We start from the raw sequence: 23,793 nt of genomic DNA on the forward strand, positions 1-23,793 counted from the left end.
GCACCTCTAAAGACCCCTCTGTCAAGCTCCTGAAGTTTGCAGATGACACTACAGTCATCGGCCTCATTCAGGACGGTGATGAGTCTGCTTACAGACAAGAGGTTGAGCAGCTGGCTGTCTGGTGCAGTCTTAACAACCTGGAGCTGAACACGCTCAAAACAGTGGAGATGATCGTGGACTTCAGGAGAAACCCCCCTGCACTTTCCCCACTCACCATCATGAACAGCCCTGTGGCTGCAGTGGAGTCATTCAGATTCCTGGGAACCACCATCTCTCAGGACCTGAAGTGGGACAATCACATTGACTCCATTGTAAAAAAGGCCCAACAAAGGTTGTATTTCCTTCGCCAGCTGAGGAAGTTTAACTTGCCACAGGAGCTGCTGAAACAGTTCTACTCAGCCATCATTGAGTCTGTACTGTGTACTTCTATAACTGTCTGGTTTGGCTCAGCAACAAAATCAGACATCAGAAGACTACAGAGAACTGTTCGGACTGCTGAAAGGATTATTGGTGCTCCCCTGCCCACCCTTCAAGAACTGTATACATCCAGAGTGAGGAAAAGGGCTCATAAAATCACTCTGGATCCCTCACATCCAAGTCACCCCATTTTTGAACTTTTGCCATCTGGTCGGCGTCTCAGAGCCGCAAATACCAGAACAGCAAGGCACAAAAACAGTTTCTTCCCCCAGGCAATCTACCTCATGAACAGTTAAATGTTCCCCACTTATGCTTATGCAAACAAAAGTGCAACATCCTTATATTTATTTGTTACCCCTCCATCCTAGTACATCCCTGCATCTTTTTCAATCCTATTCCATTATCATTTATAGCACAATTGTTTATACACTTATTTATTTGACTACCTTTTTTTTTTTTTTTTTTTTTTTTTTTTTTTTTTTTTTTTTTTTTTTTTTTTTTGTCTGTGTGTTGGTGTCTCTGTGTACTGGAAGCTTATGTCACTAAAACAAATTCCTTGTATGCGCAAACATACTTGGCAATAAAGCTCTTTCTGATTCTGATTCTTTCTGATTCTGATTCTGATTCTGATTCTGTTACTGATCGTGTGAATTAAGGTTCGCTGAGTCATCGGATAGGGTCGTGCGTTGTTTGTCTTCTCATTGTGCCTCCATCAGCTGGGATTGCGGCCTCGTTGAATCAAGCTGCCGTCGTCAGGATCGCGAGGACAATCGCTGAGGGTTAGTGAGTGAAGAAACAGTACCCTGCCATCCATTGGACATCTTTCAGCACCTCATTCATGAACCAAGAGTGGTGATAAAAATTATTTTCCTCTTTTCCTTCTGAAAACTGGTAAGCAAACTGCCATTTTCTGTAAGTGAGTCATCTGAACTGTGAAATCATACAGATATTTTGATGGAACTGTGATCAGTGAATTTTCCTGCGAAGGGATTCATAGTCTTTCTTTTGTGTACATAACTGAACTTTTTGGGACTGTGAACTCCATATATGGATAGAGTATAACTTTTCACCTTTTTTTTCCTGGATTTTTGAATTGGATCTTGGATTTTTGAGCCGGATTGAAGTGAACTTCAAAGTGTACTTTGTTTGAAAGGTTGAGTTAACTGTGAAACGTTTTGTTTAAGGTTACTTACAATAAGTGACACTGATTCTTACTTTCCTCAGATTGAACTGTAACTGACACAAATCTGTTGATTTTTCATCTCTATTATTTTCCACATTTCTTTTATTTCACTTTGATTTGTTTACACTTGAAATTGTTTTGTAAAACTTTGTGAAAACAAGGAAAACGTAATCATTTAAAATCTTGCAGTAAAATTTGTTTGTTAACTGAAAACTGTTTATGCTAATTTTGAGTCACTTATACTAAGGAGTGGGGGCGTCTTACCTATCCTGTTAGATTCAGGGGAGGGCGGGTTTTGCAGTTAACTAGGTTTACCTCCTGAGTTTTCTACATACACACACTTCAGGTGGCTGCCGTGTATTGAGTAAATCCTGAAGCCCACCTCGCTGATTCTTGAGCATTACACATTGCAACACGATAGACACTACATACAACTAGTCTAACAGTTGTACAAAGACTAAAAGCATTGGGTGGGGGGACTAGGATCCTGTTGCTCACTCAGTCATCCTTAGTATAGTGCTGAATATTTCCCCCACAAGGCGGTGGCATATTCCCCTCCGCCACATATTGGCGTCACGAACAGGATCAATTCCTGGTTCCTGATTCAGTGTAAGTTCATGGTCCTAGAGCCGACACTATGGCTGAACTGGACGAGTTAAAGAAACAGTTTGAAGAGATGCAAAGGCGTTTCGGTGAGCAGACATGCATGTTAGAGCAAGCCAGAGCCGAACAGAGAGAGGCGCTTTCCCTCGCTAAAACTGTTATTGAACAACAGGCTGCCGCTCAGAGAGCACCATCTACTGTTTACATCCCTAGGGATCGTAAGCTTCCAGAGTTCACCGGATGTCGTTCCAAGCCTGGTGAGTTGAGTATAGAAGAATGGATAAGTTCAATGAAGTCCGCCTTCAAGGTGATGAAAATTCCTGAAGAAGACAGAATTGAGTTTGTTAAGCAGTATTTAAAAGATGAGGCTAAGATGACAGTCAAGATCACACTCAACGGAAAGGAGAAGTCAGTGGATGAGATTTTCGATGCTTTGGATCAGACTTATGGGGACAAACTTCCCATTGGCAGCAGACTGAAAGAGTTTTATGACCGCAAACAAATGCCTGGAGAAACAATCCGTTCTTATGCTTATGACTTGCAGGAGAAGCTAAGTATCATCCAGAGTCGAGAGCCGTCTAGAGTTCCTGATGCTGATGGAGTTTTGAAGGAACAGCTTGTGTTGGGCCTGAAAGACGATTTGCTACGGCGTGAAATGAAGAGGAGAGTTAAAACTGAGAAGGACCTGACATTCATCCAGCTTATGCAGGAAGCTATTACTTGGTCTGAAGAAGAGGAGGTGCAGGTTCCAAGCAATCCGAGAACGAGTACTCGTCCACGTGGTGTCGTTCATGCTACCACTGCAACAGAGAGCTCTTCAGCCCCTCTCACCCTGGAGTCACTCCATGAAGCCATTCAACAGATAGCTGCCCGACAAGAAGAACTGTTTCAGATGGTAAACAGCAAAGAAAAATTGAAACCTGCAGTGAAGGAAAACAAGGCAAAAAGTGCACCTTTGAAAGATAGTGAAGGAAGGTACATCTGTTATACGTGTGGTAAGCCAGGACACACAAGCCGACGTTGTCTTCAGAGCAGAGAAAACTCTAGTAGAGTGCAACCTAACACAGCAGAGATAGAAAAGACAGCTGACAGAGACACTTCAGTGCTAGAGAGTCCAGGTCCATCCGTTATAAGAAGTCATACTGCAGACTGTGATACAGAGAACGTTTCCAAGTCACTTTGTGAAAGTGCTTTTGGTGATTGTATAACCATTGAGGTGAAAATTGCGGGAATCAGAACAATCTGTCTCTTGGACACAGGGTCAGAAGTGACTACTATCACCGAGTCACATTTTAAGAATCACTTTGGAGAAGTTGTTCTGTCGTCTGCCAACTGGGTCCGACTTACAGCAGCAAATGGCCTAGACATTCCCATCATTGGATGTCTGGAAGCAGACATAGAGTGTTTTGGGAAGACGTTGCATGAAAAGTGCGTGTTTGTGATCAAAGAGAGCGATTCTAATGGGACAGAATTGAAAGGATTGCCTGGCATTATTGGGATGAATGTGTTGAGTGAAGTTAATGATCTATTCATGACTACTAAAGACATGAAGAAGATGGACAGGTATAGCCATGGTTTTAGGGAGGCAAAAGTCCAGCGAGTTTTAGCTAACATAAAGATGCAGACTGAGGCACTGAGTTGTGGTGACAAGATTGGCTTTGTGAAGGTTGCTGGGAAGCAATCAGTAACTATTCCACCATTCAGTGAACGTGTTTTAGAAGGCCGCTGCAGGATACCACCGAAAGTGAGCTGTCAAGTGTTGGTTGAGGCCTCGTCAAATGTCAGTTTGCCTAAGAGTGTTCTGATTGCTAATGTGCTTGCTAAGACTGCCGATGGTAAAGTTCCAGTCAGAGTGTTAAATTCTAGTGAAAAGCCTGTAAAGCTCCCACCACGATGTAGGATCGCAGCACTGTCCAAGCCCCAGGAAGTTGTGCCAAGGGTGCTCGTCGAGTTTGAGGAAAAAGAGAATGCTTTGCATGTTAAAGCTGTGCAGCAACATAAGGTGAAGGCAGAGATAAGCACTTCAGAACAGCTGCCAGTTCCAGTGCAAATTAATCTAGAGAACCTCACAGAAACACAACGTTGCAAACTCCAAAACTTACTGGCTAAGCACAGTGATGTGTTTTCAAAGAACGATTGTGACTTCGGTTATACAACTGCTGTCACACATAGTGTTCCAACAGGAGATGCTCCTCCCATTAAGCAAAGACATCGCAGAATCCCACCTCAGGTTTTTCAGGAAGTGAAAAAACATGTTCAAGATTTAGTATCTCAAGGTATTCTCAGAGAAAGCTGTAGCCCATGGGCATCTCCAGCTGTGATTGTGATCAAGAAGGATGGCAGCGTACGCTTTTGCTGTGATTACAGAAGGTTGAATAAAGTGACCTGCAAAGATGCTTATCCTCTCCCTCGTGTGGAGGAATCGTTGGATGCCTTGGGAAATGCACAGCTGTTCTCCACACTTGATCTTACCTCCGGGTATTTCCAAGTAGCGATGAGTGAGGAGGATAGAACAAAGACGGCGGTCACCACTCCCTTTGGACTGTTTGAATGGACCAGGATGCCATTTGGACTTTGCAATGCACCTGCAACATTCCAGCGTCTGATGGGGGTGGTGCTCGGTGATCTAACGTTTGACATACTGCTCATCTACCTTGATGACATCATTGTTTTTTCGAAAGACTTCGAAACCCATTGTCAAAGACTGGAAATAGTATTCAATCGATTGAGACAGCATGGTTTGAAACTGAAACCCAGCAAGTGTTTCCTTTTGAAACCCGAAGTGAAATTCTTGGGTCACCTTATTTCTTCCCAGGGAATAAAGGTGGATGGAGAGAAAACTCAGGTTTTGGAATCCTGGCCTGCACCCACGAATGTCAGAGAGTTAAGACAGATCCTTGGATTCATGAGTTACTACAGGAGGTTTGTTCCTGGTTTTGCTCAGTTAGCCCGGCCCCTTCATGCCCTGGTTGGTAAAGGAGGGAAAGAGAAAATCATTGAACCCCTTAACTGGACAACAGAATGTCAAACTGCATTTGACAAACTCAAGCAGTGTTTAATGTCTCCGCCAGTTCTCGCGTACCCAGATTTCAGTCAGTCTTTTGTACTCACAACTGATGGAAGCCTGCATGGTCTTGGAGCTGTGTTAAGTCAACGACAAGGAGGGGTTGAGCGTGTGATTGCGTATGCAAGTCGGGGTCTTCGTGGATCAGAAAAGAATGATAGAAATTACAGTGCTTTCAAGCTAGAGCTACTTGCCTTGAAATGGGCTGTAACTGAAAAGTTCAAAGAATACTTGATCTACTCCAAGTTCTCTGTGATAACTGATCACAACCCTTTGCGCTACTTGGCGACCGCTAATTTAGGAGCTGTTGAACAACGGTGGATAGCTCAGTTGTCAGAATTTGATTTTGAAGTCTACTACAAACCAGGACGGCAAAACACAAATGCCGATGTGTTATCACGGATTCCATCCAGTGAGGAGCCTGAGCAAGAGGACTCTGCTAAAGACTTCATTAGGATGAATTCAGATGAAGTGCGTGCATGTTTATGGCCAGTTGCCAACAAGCATCAGATAGTACAAGCATCGGTTCAGGTATCAGTGACAAGGAAAGTCCCCGGATATAGCTGGAGTGATATAGAAGAGCAACAAAAGATCGACCCTCATATAGCTCCTATATACCGTGCTGTACTAACCAACAAGAACCTGAGTCCAGTTGAGCAACGCAATATGGATGTTGAGTTAAAAAAGCTTTCTAGACAATTCACACGACTCAAGCTTAAAAAAGGAGTGATGTTCCGTTCCATCTTTGATCCCCGGGACGGAGAAGAAATTTGTCAATTAGTGGTTCCAGAACCCTTGCGTTACAAAGTGTACGAGAGTCAGCATGATCATTGTGGCCATTTTGGAGAAAGAAGCACGCTGGAGCGCATGAGGCGGAGCTATTACTGGCCGACAATGAGTAAGGATATTCAAAACTGGATTCAGGAATGCAAGAGATGTGCCCTTGCTAAAGACGTTTTTCCTAAAATACGAGCCCCAATGACATGTACTAATGTATCTGCCCCGCTGGAAGTCCTTGCTATGGATTATACAGTCTTGGAGGAATCTTTGGGAGGATATGAAAATGTCCTCGTCCTAACTGACATGTTTACTCGTTTCACGGTAGCAGTGCCAACCAGAAATCAGACCGCTCATACCACTGCAAAAGCCCTTGTGCAGCATTGGTTTGTCCACTACGGCTGTCCTGCACGACTACATTCCGACCAAGGTCGATGTTTTGAAGCAAATGTCATCAAAGAACTGTGTAAAGTCTATGGAATCGGAAAGAGTCGCACCACTCCGTATCATCCACAGGGTAACTCCCAGTGCGAAAGATTTAATAGAACCATGCATGATATGCTAAGGACGTTACCCCCGGAAAAGAAAAGGAATTGGAAACAGTATCTGCCCGAGTTGGCGATGGCATACAATAGCCGAATCCACACTTCAACTGGCTATTCGCCATTCTATTTAATGTTTGGGAGGGATGCCAGAATGCCGATGGATATCCTTAATGGGAGAGACTTGGAGGACAGTAGAGCTGACAATCTTGATGATTGGGTGAAAAACCATCATGATAGATTAAAGACCGCTGTTGAAGTAGCCAACTCAGCAGCACAGGAAGCTTCAAGGCGAAGAAAAAGAGCTTATGATCGGAAATCGCATGCCGCACTTATGAGACCTGGTGACCGTGTTCTGTTACGGAATCATTCACATAGGGGAAGGAATAAGATACAAGACCATTGGGAACCCTTGCCTTACACTGTAGTGAAACAGAATCACGCAGACACTCCAGTTTACACCATTCGCCCAGAGAAAGGGGGCCCATGTAAAGTTGTACATAGGGATCAACTCAAGCCTTGCACTTTTCAGTCATCACTACCACCTTGCACATCTAGACGTGAATCTAGAGCACACATAGGTCAGGCACACACTGATTCAGAAGATTCTGATGTTCTTCCAGTCCCTGTTGTTACATTTGCACCCGCTACACTCACAGACACACAAGGTAGAAGGGCAGGTGGGGATGAATCAGAGATAGGTATCAGGGACCATGTCGATGAAATGTCAGCTGATGATTCAGTAGAACAGTCTGTACTTGAGTCTATGAGTTCAGGTGGCTCCGAAGCTGAAAGTGAAAATGAAAGTATTACTGAACCTAGACGTTCACAGCGTTTGAACAGAGGTACTTTACCCGTTAGGTATAGGACTGACTATGTCTTGAAATAAGCTTATGTCAACCTGAAGGTTTGTATGTTTCTTTTAATATGAAGGTTTTTCAATCTTGCTAATTGAAAGTGTTTAATTGCTGTACTTGATGTTTTCTTGTGTGGAAAGAATATTTACCTGCTATTCTCTGTCATTTATTTTTCAGGACTGAGTTGCTGAATGGAAATCCGGTGGCATGGCAGGGTTTAGCAGGGGGGAATGTAGGGGATTTACATTTTTCTAATATGTGGAGACTTTTATTTTGATGTTTGTCGTGGGCGCCGCCATTTTGTAGGTTTTGACGAGTTGCGCGGAGAGAGCGAGAGAGCGGAGAAGAGCAGCGGTGAGCTGAAATTGAATGTTGATCTCGGGTAGTCAATCGCGGGAAAAAGTCCCGTTTAGATTCGCGACATATATAAGAGCTGCATGACGTTGCTTCTGAGTCTTCGTGTATATGAACAAGTTTAACGAAGTAAGCGTTAAAATGAGTTTTCTGCCGTGTTCATGCATGAAGCTGGACAAAAGGCCTGTTAGTTTCATTAGCCGCATTTCCACTGTCGGGCCAGTGCGAGCCAGGGCTTAAAGCGGGCCGGGCGGGGCTCATAGCCCCGGGCCAGTAGCACCGAGGCCAGAATAGCGCAGGGTTTCCACAGTGGAGCTTGAAGCACCGCTGCACGTCACTAAAACACGCCCTTTACACGCCTCTCAGAACAACGTCATGCAACCTCATTATTTCACCAACAAAGAGAAGTTATCAGAAAACTAAGAAATAAGTCACTGGAACATGCGCGATCACAAAACGAAGATGATAAAAGCGGCAGTTTGTTTGAATGCTTTGTTATATATTCAAATTCAAAAGCATCGATGTTTTAACTATAGAATAAGTGATACATTGATCATATTGTTTTAATTTATCAGGACTCAAAATAATTCACACATAAATACACTTATTTCTATTTTATTTATTTATTTTTAACGCTCATGAAAATAGCCTGCTTATTCAGTCGAGTCTGTTTCTGCTTATTAGCCACAGCCGTCACATTTAGAATGAAGCTCCCGAAAAAAACACATTGTTTGGCTATATTCTTTTATGATAGGCAACGTGAGAAAAACTCTCGAGACGAGGCTTGTGACAGATAATATAAGTTACTTAATAAATACACGATTGTGATAGAGAATAAGAAGCTGACGTCTAATTTCTTCAAGCGGTCATATTTTAAAATGTTTACTATGGTAACATGTTTAGCGTGCATATCTTTTTCATCACTTATAAATATTTCTGCCTTGTTTAGTGATTGTAATCCACATTGGATCAAGTTATTTCAAACACTCACTGCTGACTGAAAGAGAGTTTTGAGCTCGACTTATTTAAAAAAAGTGTTAAATGCTGATGTTAAAGCGGTTATCTTTTTGAAATGATCCTCAGCGCAGACTCTCTATTTTTATAAAAGCTCCCAAACAAAAATCATTATTATATTTTGATGATATGCAACGTAGAGCTAAACTCACGAAACGACAGATACAATGTTACTTAATAAATGTGATAGAGAATAAGATGCTGACGTCTGATTTATTCAAGCGGTCATTTAACATGTTTACTATATAACGTTAATGTTTGGCGTGCATAGTCTTTTACATCGCTTATAAATATTTTTGCCTTGTTTAATGATTATAATCCACATCGGATGAAGTTATTTCAAACACTTGCTGCTTACTAAGAGTGAGTTTTAAGCTCAACTTATTTTAAAACGTCTTTAATGCTGGTGTTAAAGCTGTTATCTTTCTCAAATGATCCGCGCTGACGCTCTCCAGACGCTGAGAAACTCCGCCTTTGTTCGTAACCCCTCCTCTAGCCCCAGCTGGCCCGCTTTGGCCCAAGGTTTTCGTCGGGCCGAAAAACCTGGCCGTTGGCCCCGAGGAAGCCCCGGCGAGGCACGATCAAGCCCCGGAAGTGACAGTGGAAACGCGACTGGCCCTGGCACGCACTAGCACGCCCGGTCCTAGCTCGATAGTGGAAACACGGCTATTAAGTCTCAGTCACGTAGGAGTTAAACAGTCTCGTGTTTTCTTTGCTTCAAACTGTTTTTGTTTCATTTGTTCAAACGAACTAGAAACAGTGATTGCTGTTACTGATCGTGTGAATTAAGGTTCGCTGAGTCATCGGATAGGGTCGTGCGTTGTTTGTCTTCTCATTGTGCCTCCATCAGCTGGGATTGCGGCCTCGTTGAATCAAGCTGCCGTCGTCAGGATCGCGAGGACAATCGCTGAGGGTTAGTGAGTGAAGAAACAGTACCCTGCCATCCATTGGACATCTTTCAGCACCTCATTCATGAACCAAGAGTGGTGATAAAAATTATTTTCCTCTTTTCCTTCTGAAAACTGGTAAGCAAACTGCCATTTTCTGTAAGTGAGTCATCTGAACTGTTAAATCATACAGATATTTTGATGGAACTGTGATCAGTGAATTTTCCTGCGAAGGGATTCATAGTCTTTCTTTTGTGTACATAACTGAACTTTTTGGGACTGTGAACTCCATATATGGATAGAGTATAACTTTTCACCTTTTTTTTCCTGGATTTTTGAATTGGATCTTGGATTTTTGAGCCGAATTGAAGTGAACTTCAAAGTGTACTTTGTTTGAAAGGTTGAGTTAACTGTGAAACGTTTTGTTTAAGGTTACTTACAATAAGTGACACTGATTCTTACTTTCCTCAGATTGAACTGTAAATGACACAAATCTGTTGATTTTTCATCTCTATTATTTTCCACATTTCTTTTATTTCACTTTGATTTGTTTACACTTGAAATTGTTTTGTAAACTTTGTGAAAACAAGGAAAACGTAATCATTTAAAATCTTGCAGTACAAATAAATGTAAAATTTGTTTGTTAACTGAAAACTGTTTATGCTAATTTTGAGTCACTTATACTAAGGAGTGGGGGCGTCTTACCTATCCTGTTAGATTCAGGGGAGGGCGGGTTTTGCAGTTAACTAGGTTTACCTCCTGAGTTTTCTACATACACACACTTCAGGTGGCTGCCGTGTATTGAGTAAATCCTGAAGCCCACCTCGCTGATTCTTGAGCATTACACATTGCAACACGATAGACACTACATACAACTAGTCTAACAGTTGTACAAAGACTAAAAGCATTGGGTGGGGGGACTAGGATCCTGTTGCTCACTCAGTCATCCTTAGTATAGTGCTGAATATTTCCCCCACAAGGCGGTGGCATATTCCCCTCCGCCACACAGACAAGGCTTAAGACCAGCCCAAGACTAAAATATAATTCTGAGCTGTTTCAGCTGATAGAAACTTGCACTTACTGATCTTTAAAAATACCAGTGTCTTTGTTTTTTCTCAAGATGCACACCAGTAATGTTTTTTCTAACGCATGTTAAGGAAAATGACTTAAATTTAATTAATGTGAAACCAGGCCATTAGTTCTCAAACCTTTACTAGCACCAACATTAAACAGGACTGAAAATGTTCTTCTAAAATCTTACTCCAGCATTAGTGAATGCAAGTTTGACTAAATAAATTAATGAAAAAAAAGTTAAGAACTCCAAATGAATTTGCTGGGACGTCTGTCAATGTCCCAGAAGCTCTCCATCGGAAGTAAACTTCACGTCATGAAGCTGAACAACAAAATGTTATTAATTTAAGCCCGGGATGCCTCTGTCTTGCGCGAGGAGATTGCTGTCCTGCTGGCGAAGGATGCAATCAAGCCGGTTCCTCCAGCCGAACGCATTCTCAAATGCATTCAGCCCCAGGACTGATTTGCAGCGATCGACCTGAAAGACGCGTACTTTCATGTCTCGATCCTCCCTCGCCACAGACCGTTTCTGTGGTTTGCATTCGAGGGTCAGGCATGGCAGTCAGTGATGCGCGGGTTGATCCAAAATGAGCGGATGGGCGTGGTAGTGGGGGCAAAAGTGGACCTGACTACCCAGGGCCCCGTCTAGAGAGAGGGCCCTTAGAAATCCCATCAATTTTTTTTTTTGTAATTTTTTATTTTTTTTGCCTAAATTGAATTAATTGGGCCCTCCAATTGATGTCATTATTCATTTTAAAATATACTGATAACACCAACTGAGAGAATTAACTCAGTGCAAGACACTCTGGACCCAACTCCCCCCCCAAAAATGGTTTAGCCCGCCCACAGACGGCAGCCGGTGGCAAACAAGTAACGCAGTGAGTCTAGAGCCTTGGAGCCTGATCATGCTGTGCAAAAAGCCCAAATTGGGCTTTCAAAAAAAGAAAAAACAGGAAGGAAAAAGAAAGGAGGCAGAATGAGGGGAAGCAGCTGATGACTGCTTTCTTTCCAAAAGGTGAACTGAGTTTGCTTGTTATGCACCTACATCCAATTAAAGTTAACATAGTCAACTCCAGACAGCTGCTGCTAATGTATGTATGCTAATGTATGCTTATTTACCTTAAATAAGTAAGCCTTTTGATTCAATGTGTGTGCTATTGCCTAGTGCTATTGGAGTGGTGGAAAGAGTGGCAGCACAGTGTAAAGTTACTAGCCCTACTATTGCTTATAATGTGAGATATATTCTCAAACTCCTTAATAAATTATCTGCATATATTTCTGCACATGTAGATGTGCCTACCAATATCACTGTGTTCTCAAGTGCACACAGGTAATATTGATTTGAGCAATAAAGCCAATTATCATTTTTGTTTGGTGAAAAGCCCTAAAATTGCAGCACAGTGCTGTGCTTAAAAGCTATAGTCAATGCTCAATAAATTCATGATGTTATCAAAGCCAATGAATAGGGCTGCAAAATTCTGGGAATTTTCCAAGTTGGAAACAAACTTTGAAAAGTTGGAGTTTACAGGAATATAAGGGAATTAATGGGAATTTACAAAACTGAAAGGTTATTCCTTTAACAAGGAACTTAAATATTGGTTTCTGAGGGTAAAGTTGTCTCTTGTTCTCCTGTTCAGCAATAATAGTTTTTTTATAATTTAAAACGTTCATCAGTATCATGGATCAAAATGTTAGTACAGAAACCCAATGTAGCCTAAGGTTTAAAGGTATTTGAGCACAAGTATGCCAAATAGATTTAAACACTATTTATACTTGTTTATATTCAAATAATTGATTGAAAAAAAAAAAATCATAAAAAATTGAATTTTCATTTTGCTAACCCGCATAGTACAATGGCATGTGTAGGGGGCCCACTGACATTGAGAGTATACAGGGCCCAGAATTTGGTGCTACGCCCCTAGGTGCCTGCGGTCGCCCGCGGTTACCCGCGGTTATGAGTCATTCAAAAATATTTTTAATGATATTCGGGTCGCGGTCGGCCGGGTCCTAGTACTAGCATTTTTGAAATACATAGGCCTACACTTTATTGGCTGAAAAACTGGCATGAAGATGACGCACAGGCTCAGTCTGCACGTAGAGATGGAGGCGGCAAAGAAGACTGCATGGGGAGCAACGTCACTGTTTTTGGTAAAACATGAATTTGACGACTTCATTACGTTTTGTTTTATAGAAAACTATTTTTAAAAGATTTTAGTTTTTTATAAATTGTATCTTAATTTTGATCAATGTTTTATCAATCAGTTGCCCGTATTTAATAAATAAGAAGCAAATATATAGCCTCGCAGATAATGTAATAAGGCGCCGGCACGATCACTTGCATTGCATGTGAACGAAACTCGGCGTGTGCCTCACAGATTTGAGAAATATAGGCTTTATATTACAGACAGCTTGAAATGTCTCAAGGCCTTAATGTCTGCTGACCTTGCAGAAACATAAAAATAGACATAGCCAGACTAGACTATTTTAGTACAAATTATGAGCTTACTGACGATTTTTTATAATTCTTGACAATTATATTAGCTAAATTTTTTTTTTTTTTTTTTTGCCTAGTTAGTTTTGCCTACGTTCCTATGGCCCAATGACGCTTGCGATGAGCATTTTTTTTTTTTTTTTTCAAAAATGCGGGTCAGGAAGCGGGTTGGTTACAATATTTTATTGTTATTTGTTTGCGGTCCGAGTTGCGGGCAGGTTAGTTGAAAACGTTGGTCGGGTGCGGGTTATTAATAAATTGACCCGCGCATCACTGATGGCAGTACAAGGTCCTCCCCTTCGGGCTCTCCCTGTCCCCCCGTGTCTTCACGAAGGTCGCGGAGGGTGCCCTTGCCCCACTCTGGGGGGGTGCCCTTGCCCCACTCATCAGGATCCTCAACTATCTCAACGACTGGATCATTATGGCCCGGTCCCGAGAGCAGTTGTGTGATCACAGGGACTTGGTGCTCCGGCACCTCAGTCAGTTGGGGCTTCAGGTCAACCGAGAGAAGAGCAAGCTCTCACCTGTGCAGAGAATCTCTTATCTCGGTATGGAGTTAGACTCGGTGAGTATGATGGCATGGCTCACCAGCGAGCGTGCCCAGTCAGAGGCTCCTGGGGCATATGGCATCCTCAGCCGCACCCACGCTGCTCGGGTTGCTCCATATGAGGCCACTTCAGCACTGGTTGCACTCCCGGGTCCCGAGATTGGCATGGCGCCGCGGTACACATTGTGTCACAATCACACTGATGTGTCGCTGCCAATTCAGCGCCTGGTCAGACCTTGCCTTTCTACCCTTAGAACAAGTGTCCCGGCATGTTGTTGTCACAACAGATGCCTCCAACACGGGCTGGGGCGCGACATGCAATGGGCAGGCAGCTTCAGGGTCCTGGACAGGACCTCGACTGCTTTGACACATCAACTGTCTGGAGTTCCTGGCAGTGCATCTAGCCTTACAGCAGTTTCGGACAACACTGCGGCTGTTTCGTACATCAACCGACTGGGCAGTCTAAGGTCACGTCGCATTAGATTAGATTAGATTCAACTTTATTGTCACTGCACATGTAAGGTACAAGGCAACGAAATGCAGTTAGCATCTAACCAGAAGTGCAATAAGCAGTAAGTACATAATATACAAGGTCTATAATATGTACACTAACTATACAGATAAGTATTATGGACATAATTTACAGATTATAAATACTATAAGCATGATATAGAGGTAGGTGTACTATGAACACACTATACAGATGGATTATGTAAAAGTGTATGTACACTATAGGCAGAACTATGAACATATGAACATAATTTACACTAGTGCAATGGACAGTACAGTGCATAGAAAATATTACAGTGTGCAAATTGATTACTCAGTGTTTCTGGATGAACAGACAGCAGTGCAAGTAATAACAAGTTTACTGTTTTTTGCTTGTTGTAAATAAATAAATAAATCAGTCAGACGCAGTGGTGATGTGGGGGAGGAGTCTGTGTGTGTGGTGGTGTCAGAGGGCAGAGTTCATTCAGGAGACAGCTGTAGGGAAAAAGCTGTTCCTGAATCTTGTGGTCCTTGTCCGGAGGCTCCTGAAGCGCCTCCCACAGGGCAGGGGGTTAAACAGTCTATGGTCAGGGTGAGAGGAGTCCTTAAGAATGCTGCGAGCTCGACGTAGACAGCGTTTCCTGTGGATGTCCTCAATAGCAGGAAGTGGTGTCCCTGTGATGCGCTGGGCAGTTTTCACCACCCTCTGCAGTGCTTTTCGGTCAGCCACTGAGCAGTTTCCATACCAGACTTTGATGCAACTGGTCAGGATGCTCACAATCGCACACCAGTAGAAGTTCACCAGGATGGCTGAAGATAGCTGGTTCTTCTTCAGTGTCCTGAGGAAGAAGAGGCGCTGTTGAGCCTTCTTGACCAGGCTGGACGTGTTTGTGGTCCAGGACAGTTCCTCCGAGATGGTGGTTCCCAGGAAGCAGGCAGCCTGAGAAGCAAACATACTCCAGTCAGTGTGTTGAAACCTGTCCTGAAGTAAAGAGTCTGCTCCAGTTGGCCACACTTTGATGGTCCTCACTGATGGCTTCACACGATTGATGAGGGGTGAATACTTAGGGGTGAAAAACAAAGAAAGGTGATCAGACTGTCCGAGGTGGGGGAGGGGGGTCGCGATGTAAGCTCCATTAATGTTTGTGTATACATGATCCAAAGTTTTGTCTCCTCTGGTGTGGCAGGAAACATGCTGGTGGAATTTGGGGACTGAGCACTGTCTTTAATTTGCAGTGATTAAAATCACCCGCGACAATAAAATCAGCTTCTGGGTGAGCAGTCTGTTGTTTACTAATGGCTGCATGAAGTTCGTTCAAAGCAAGCTTGGCATTAGCATCCGGTGGAATATAAACTGCGGTTATTATGGTGGAAGTGAACTCCCGCGGCAGATAAAAAGGTCTACATTTAACCATGAGAAACTCTAGGTTAGCTGAGCAGTGTCTCCCAACAATATCAGTGTTCGTACACCAAGCTTTGTTGACTTAAATGCACAATCCACCACCTCTTGTCTTACCGGAGTCATCTGCCGTTCTATCTGCCCAGAGCGTGTAGCGCCCGGCTAGCTCAATAGCATTATTGGGTACGTCGCTGTGTAGCCATGTTTCTGTGAAAACCATGACATTGCAGTCCAAAAGTCTCTTACTGTTGGTGATGCGAAGTCGTAACTCATCCATTTTGTTCACCAGTGACTGCACATTAGCAAGGAAAATGCTGGGTAAAGAGAGCCAGAGCAGTGTTAGCTTTAGCTTAGCTCTTAGACCTCCGCGCTTCCCCCGCCTTTGTTTACGATCTCGACGCCGCCTGCGAGCACTTCCGCCCGGCCGGGTAGAGTGCTTAGCCTCAGGTGTTCTGACGATCTCAGGGATGAGTTGAATATTGGTGATACAACTGTTGGAAAAGTCCTCACCTATATCCAAAAGCTCCTGTCGGGTGTAGGATGTTAAAGCAAAACTGTTCAGTACGAACAGACCCGAGATGAGCAGGAATAAAACTGCAAAATTGCAAAAACTGGAGAGACGCTGAGCCTCGCGATGTGTACGCACCACCATCTTGGTCATTTGGTCTCTGGAGTCAGACGCGGCTCAAGTCGCTGCGCGCTATCCATATCCCGGGGGAGCTCAATCGTGCAGCCGACGTGCTCTCACAACTTCCACCTTTCCCGGGGAAAGATTACTTCCATCAAAAGGGTCGGGACCTCCAAGCATTTTCGGTAATTGAAGAGTACCTTGTGTTCGGGCTGGCCTACTCTCATGTTGTCCTGAGACCCCTGCCGGGATATGTGCCTGTAAGTGCTGCCCCTGGAGCAAACCCATGTCTTCCCTTGACAGACCCGCTCTGTTAGTCTCTTCTGGCAGCTGTTCCATCCCTACTCTAAGGTAAGACCTGCCTCAGAGACCCATTCCATATGTAGTATTGCCCCCCGGGCCAGTCCATATCAGTATCTCCACATGTCACCTCCCTACAGGTAGGATGTGGTCTCCGTAGCGACCTTTTCCTAAGGCTCGCTTCCCCATCGTCTTGCCAAGCTGTAAGAACAAATAGGGTAAGATTTGAAGCAATCTTTCTCCGAAGGTTGAAATCCCGTTCTCGGCTCCTCAGCATAAAACATAATGAGTGGATGCACCTGTTGCCCTATTTATACCTGTTGGCATGGGGAGTGGCTCAGGTATGTTAAATCCACTAGCCAATTTTCATTGGCATTTTCTCCTAAACTCAGAGACTCCTAAACTCCTAAACTTGGTTTCCCAAGTGAGACCCCATATGTTGTTCGACATAACGTCTCCGCTCCCTCCATCAGGGAATGAGGGTTATGTATGTAACCGAGACGTTCCCTGAGTAGGGAACGAGACACTGTGTCCTCTAGGGGTTGCTATGGGGGACAACTCATCGTGACCTGTGTCTGTAGCATATATTGAAAAAACACAAACAAAATGTTGGCCTGCTACAGCCCATGATGTCACTACCTGTATACTATAGTATAAATAGGCACTGGGATAACACATCATTCACTTCTTCATCTGAAGCTTGCGTCCGAAGCATGGCAAGAAACATACTCAGACAACCATGGTTACATATGTAACCTGAGATGTTCCCTTCAAGGGAACTTCGAACTGCATCCTCTAGGGGTGGCTATGGGGAGTGGAATATCCATGCCACCATTCTGAGGGGAGTGCAGGCCAGAACCATGGCGAGCACTAAGTACCAGCTCTACCATTTCCAGTTGCCCCTGGGATGTTAGACGGCTGTTCGTGATATTATCCCTTGTAGCCCCAAAGGCCTATGCTACATACCCAAACTTACCTGTTAAGGTCAGACATAGCTGAGAGAGCATAAAACCAGCTCTCAATGAGAGAGGGGGCTTGACCTACAGCATGATCATTAGAATCAGAAGGTTAAACGTACTGCGAGCTACCCAAAAACCAAAACCAAAGCTCAATACAACCCTCTAAGGTGAGGGGAGCACTGCCCGAGACAGCATTACACAAGAAGATTCTCACAAATGCCACTCATATCTTATATGCCGCTCGCTCGATGTTTCAGCAAGAGGGAATATCCTGATGACCAGAAAGCCCCTCAGGGTGACTTTTCCCATCCAGTTAACTAATCAATAATTAATGTATTCTGTCATACCTCCTGAAGAACTACTATTAATTATCTACTAGTTAAGGTTCAAGAAAAATAACTATGAAGTAACTACTAATGAACAGTTTTACACAATTACATTGAATTGTGACCCTTTCATATAAATGTTATTAGCAATAGTAGTAGTAGTATGAAAATGCAATATTAATAAATGCAATACATTTTATAGAGGTTTTGCCTATGTAGTAAATTGTTTTGTGAGTGTGTTTTGTAAGAAATCAGCTTCCAATAGGAACCCCACTATGACTCCAGTGCCTTGTGATAACTTACCTTAGTTTTTATATTTTATATACAGTACTGTATGTGTGCCTCCTCAGCATATACCACATTATCATTAATGAAATTTTGGTATGTAAGGCAAAAACTACGGAAGTTCTAAGCGGCCATGCATTATAATATTTTTTCTTCTTGTTTTCTCGTTACAACGACTTAATTTTCTCGTTTTCTCGACATAACGTAGTTCGTTTTCTCGTTATAATGACTTCATTTTCTCGTTTTCTCGACATAACGAAGTTCGTTTTCTCGTTATAACTAATTAATTTTCTCTAAGAAGTTACAAAACTGCGCCAGCAGGTGGCACTATAGACCTGAATATAACTGATGGGGCGTTGTACACTATCCACTTTACTGTACGCGGACCTTCCTCATGATCGCTATAATTACTGACATTTAATTAATTCATAAATGTTAAATGCTTGAATCAATATGAATATTTTGTGTATTAAGTTCCTGCTAGATGCATGAGTTTCACCAACGTGTTCTGTGTCATAAAATAAACTTTCGTTATGTTGAGATAACGAGAAAAATAAGTCGTTATAACGAGAAAACGAACTTCGTTATGTTGAGATAACAAGAAAAATAAGTCGTTATAACGAGAAAACGACTTTCGTTATATCGAGATAACGAGAAAATTAAGTCGTTATAACGAGAAAACAAAAAGGAAAAAAAATTATAATGCATGGCCGCTTAGAACTTCCGTAAAAAACTGAGGAAAAGTGAAAATACAGGTATCCAATTTGTAAATAATAAAGAATTATAAAATAATTATGCAGGACTTATTTTGAACCTGAAACATTAGGCCTATTCTAAAGTGAAAATATTGGGAACCCATAAGTAATTAATAAAGAATTATTAGATAATTCCTGAAGAATTACTTAGAATCTGAAACAGTATTCTAAAGTGAAAACATAGGGAACCCATTAGTAATTAATAATTAATTATCAATTAATTCTGCAGGACTTATTTTGAACCTGAAACATTAAGCCTATTCTAAAGTGGAAATGTTGGGAACCCATTAGTAATTAATAAAAAAATTATTAGATAATTCCTGAAGAATTACTTAGAATCTGAAACAGTATTCTAAAGTGAAAACATAGGGAACCCATTAGTAATTAATAATTAATTATCAAATATCTATATATATTTATAAATATAAAATTGTTGCTTTAATTATTTAAATCTGTTGTATTTGTCATATCAATACATGTTTTTAGTGAATTTATTGAAAGCAGTTCAATACTCTACTTAATACGAAATAACATTTCTGTGCATGCTGCAAACTCGTTTCGGGGATTTCATAATGTTAAACGAGACTACACTTTGAAACCTTAAAATGAATAAAATTTATGTAATTGTTTAACCATTTTGTAATATTTTGCTGTGCGATTTTCTCCTATCCAATGACTGGCATTACAACCAGAGATACACAAAAGCACAGCATAAAATTACAAATCACATCCATTTTATTTGTTTGCTGTACTCCATATCTTTGGAATCCAGATGTTTGCAAGGAACATATCCATATTCAGCCCTTTATCAATCGATCTTCATCTTCATTCTCAGCAACAGCAACCGTCACAGTCAAAGCCCGCGCTTGTTATGATTCGAATTTGAAAATAGCGCCAGTGCGCCACCCCCGAGAAACGTTCCGACATGGTTTACGACACTGATATCGAACGCTCATTGGTTCTCACCTAATTCGTCACAGATTGCGACATGCCGTGTTTCAGTTGATAGACATTTGAAATCTGTAGTACTGCGCCAGTGCGCCTTATAAAAATTATTACCTCCAGAGAGGACTGCGACTGGAACTCATTATCATTTGAACTACTTTTGGTACCACTTTTGATATTTTCGCAAAAAATAAATGATTAATGTTACGTTTGTTTGTCTGTTATTTGTTTATTTATAACAGTAACGTTTTGTAGTTTTAAGAAATGGGTATGGGTAGGTCTAGGGGTAGGTGTAGGATTAACGTTAGTGGCTCAAAATAACGTTTTAATGTTATATTTTTACTAAAATTGTGTTTTATTATGTTTTATTCTTTTAACATTTTGTATAAAATGGGTAGGTTTAGGTTTAGGTTCGGGTGGGGTTTAGGGATCTTACATTTATCAAAAAAAAATATATAAAAAGGGAAAATACACACATACATATACATATATATATATATATATAAAATAATCCGATACGCATTGAAAAGCAGCTTCATGAGCAAATTTCTATGGATAACTGACTGGTCAGAGAACACGTTCTATCTGTATGTATTTGAGGTTGTTTTTACATAAATTTAGTTACGTATCGAACCTGTAATTAAGTCCAGATAATACGTAAACGACACTCTAAATATGTAAAGGCACATACGTATTGGACAGTTTTAATTTATGTCTAAATTTGTACGTTTTGATTGTGAGATCAGGCTGAATTATTAGACAATTCCTCAAGAATTATCTAGAATCTGAAACAGTATTCTAAAGTGAAAACATAGGGAAGTCATTAATTAAGAATTATCAGATAATTTTGCAGGACTTACAGAATTCTAAAGTGAACCTATTTGTAAATAATAATAAACTACATCATTTTGACTAAAAACAACCTATAAAAGTAATCATAAACTTTGTAAAATACTCTCATCTGTTTATTTCAGATGAGAACATTTCTTAATACAGCATATTGTATTCCATTTTAACATGTATACTGCCCACATTTTAATTAATTTAACAAACATTTCATAATCAAAAGTTACACATTTAGAAGCAAACAAAATCCACATTTAATTTCCATTATAGGCTAATAAGTGGGCTGTAACAAAGTTGCTAATTAATTAACACATCTTCCTTAGAAGTTAACACCTGTCAGTTCTTCAATAATTCCTTATTAGTTGCGTAAGTAAGAAACAGTATTCTAAAGTGTTACCAAGTATAATAAATTTAAAAACAATTATTTTAAGTTGTAATAATATTTCACAATATTACAGTTTTTTTCTGTATTTTTGAGCAAATAAATGCAGGCTTGATGAGCAGAAGAAACTTCTTTCAAAAACATTAAAAATAGTAATGTTTCCAAACTTTTGGTCTGTACTGTGTGTATATATATATATATATTGTAGGTCTTGTAGGTATGTATAGGTATTTATAGGTATGCATAGGTCTTGCCTACCTTCCTTTGACCCGCATGTGGGGGAAGAGTGCGAGCCGTGACACTAGCCTTCTGTGCCTGTTTCTGATTGTCAGATCGAAATGGGCCAGGACCCCTGGATTGTACGGGCTTAGACCTGGACATTCGTGGAATAAAGGATTTGAAGGCTGCTGAGCATGCCTTCAACACCCTGAACTTCTGTCTTAACAGAGGTATCGAAAAGTTTGAAAAGCGAGATGTATCTTAAAAGGCTCACAATCCTTAGAGAAGATACCTCCCCCATGAAAAGGTAGCAGGGCAGCTTCTCTTCAACAGGTGGCGTCTTTTCATAACCATTCTCACGCATGCCCTCAATGTTGGCATAACTATTATGCTTGAATCTGTGGATGCAGGATGAGAATGGATTTTATTTTTAAAAAAATATTTTTATTTTTTCAAGCCGGAGTGCAGCATAATGAGGTTTTCTGAGAAGGAAATTACTGCTAGAGAGAAATTTCTCGTCAGATATTTTCCATGTTCTCACCGCGACGCAACTCACAGCATGCATTCAGCTTCCACGGAAGCTAAACACGCTCTTTCCAACCTAGATTACCACAGAAATCAAGCGCAAGTAAAACTGCTGGCAAAAATGCATCGCTATTCATGCGAGAGGCGAATGCACTCATGCAAACATTGTCTACAAACTCGGGTGAAATACTCACATCCCCTTTAGTAGTCTGGCGAATGCATCACAATGAGTGCAACAGAGAGCATCCAACTCCCTCGAGAGCTGAATGCGCTTGCTCTTCACTACACTCACAGCACGCGAGCCGTGTGAACGGCAGATATCAGAGCAAAGCCTTATGAGAAACATGCACTCCTTAACTCCTATTTATACTATAGTGATGTCATGGGCTGTCTGACATAAGACTAGGGGTCATGACGAGGCATCCTCCATAGCGACTCTTAGAGGACGCAGCAAGAGCAACAAAGCTTCGATAAGATAAAGTCTTTTTCATCAAATTAGTTTGTGGACACAGTAAAAAAAGTTGAGACTTACTCATTTGCCATGTTTTATAATCATGTCTAAGTCCCACATAAACAAGCATTTCAAAAAAAAAAAAAAAAGGCTTATGATACTTGATTACCTTATGATAATATACCAACAATCGTAAATGTAATTTAACATTCACGGCAGCCATGATTACTTTCTATGCACGTCACAAACATTAGCCCGAAATGGATAATGGAGCACTAGTCTGGCAGCTCTATTCTGAACCATCTGAAATTTTTATTTAGATATTTCTCAGATGCACTTGACCATACAATTGGGCAGTACCGCTGTACCTTTTCCCATGCTTACTGTATAATTTATATGTTTGGACCAGGACAATGTCTAGTGTCACACCCAGCAACTTAACATTGATAAATAAATTTAAATCAGCAGCCTTAGTCCTATTATTTGCATAACTAATAACAATACATTATTATTATTATTATTTTTATTATCATTATTATTATTATTATTTCAATTTAAAATTAGTTTTTTAATTTGAACCCACTTCATAAATGTGAACAGCCAATCAATTAAATTTTCCTAAAGCACAGTTAATGTATGTGCCTAAGAAAATATTGTAGAATCATCAGCATACATAACTATATTTGCTTTATCAACAACATATGATAAATCGTTTATAAAAATAGAGAACAATAATTTACCTAAACAGCTACCTTGTGGAACACCACAATATGTAGGTATTTTTAGCCTCTAAGAATGATCCATTATAAAACACTCTCTGTCTTCTATGAGAAAGACAACTTTCGATCCAGTCAAGAGCTGTGAGTAAAAAGCCATAACATTTTAGTTTAGCAACGAATATCATGGTCAATAACATCAAAAGCTGCTGTATAGTCTATTAAAACAGCACTTATCAATTTCAATCTAGACATGCCTACCATTCATCTGTCATGTGTGTAAGAGCGGTACTTTTAGAGTGTCTGGCCTAAGAATGCTGTGCGTTACTAAGTAATCCATTAACTGTAAAATACTGTCAAATTTCCTTTTAAATGATCTTCTCCAAGAGCTTGCTCAGAATATGAAGTATATTAATTGGCCTACAGTTAGAAATAGAAACATTATAATTTTAGATTATTTCCAAAGATTCGGCTATACACCACTAATGAAACATCTATTAAATGTGTGACAGATTGGTTGAGAGATCTGATTAGCTACTATTTTCAGCAAATTATCATCCAAATGATCAACTCCACAAGATTTATAATCTGGAATTACTATGTACTCTAAATACACTTAAATGGTCTTTAATTTAATTTATATTATATTATGTGCAGGTACATTTATTTTTATAAAGTTCTGATTTAAATTACATTACACATGCACATTCAGTCAAATTTTGCAAACTTCTTTTTCACATGGTTAGCGTTAGATCAGCAAA

At 40.9% G+C, this 23,793-nt stretch overlaps 1 protein-coding gene across 1 annotated transcript; it reads left to right on the forward strand.

The window, feature by feature from the left end:
- Nucleotides 1-1,055: 1,055 nt before the first annotated feature.
- Nucleotides 1,056-8,902, forward strand: LOC127968886 (uncharacterized). The gene has a single exon (XM_052570281.1). It carries the CDS (start codon nt 2,238-2,240, stop codon nt 7,473-7,475), a length of 5,238 nt encoding a protein of 1,745 aa, XP_052426241.1. The 5' UTR covers nt 1,056-2,237; the 3' UTR covers nt 7,476-8,902.
- Nucleotides 8,903-23,793: the final 14,891 nt, after the last annotated feature.

This window comes from Carassius gibelio, chromosome B12, assembly GCF_023724105.1.
Source record: "Carassius gibelio isolate Cgi1373 ecotype wild population from Czech Republic chromosome B12, carGib1.2-hapl.c, whole genome shotgun sequence".
In the NCBI taxonomy this organism is placed as follows: domain Eukaryota; kingdom Metazoa; phylum Chordata; class Actinopteri; order Cypriniformes; family Cyprinidae; genus Carassius; species Carassius gibelio.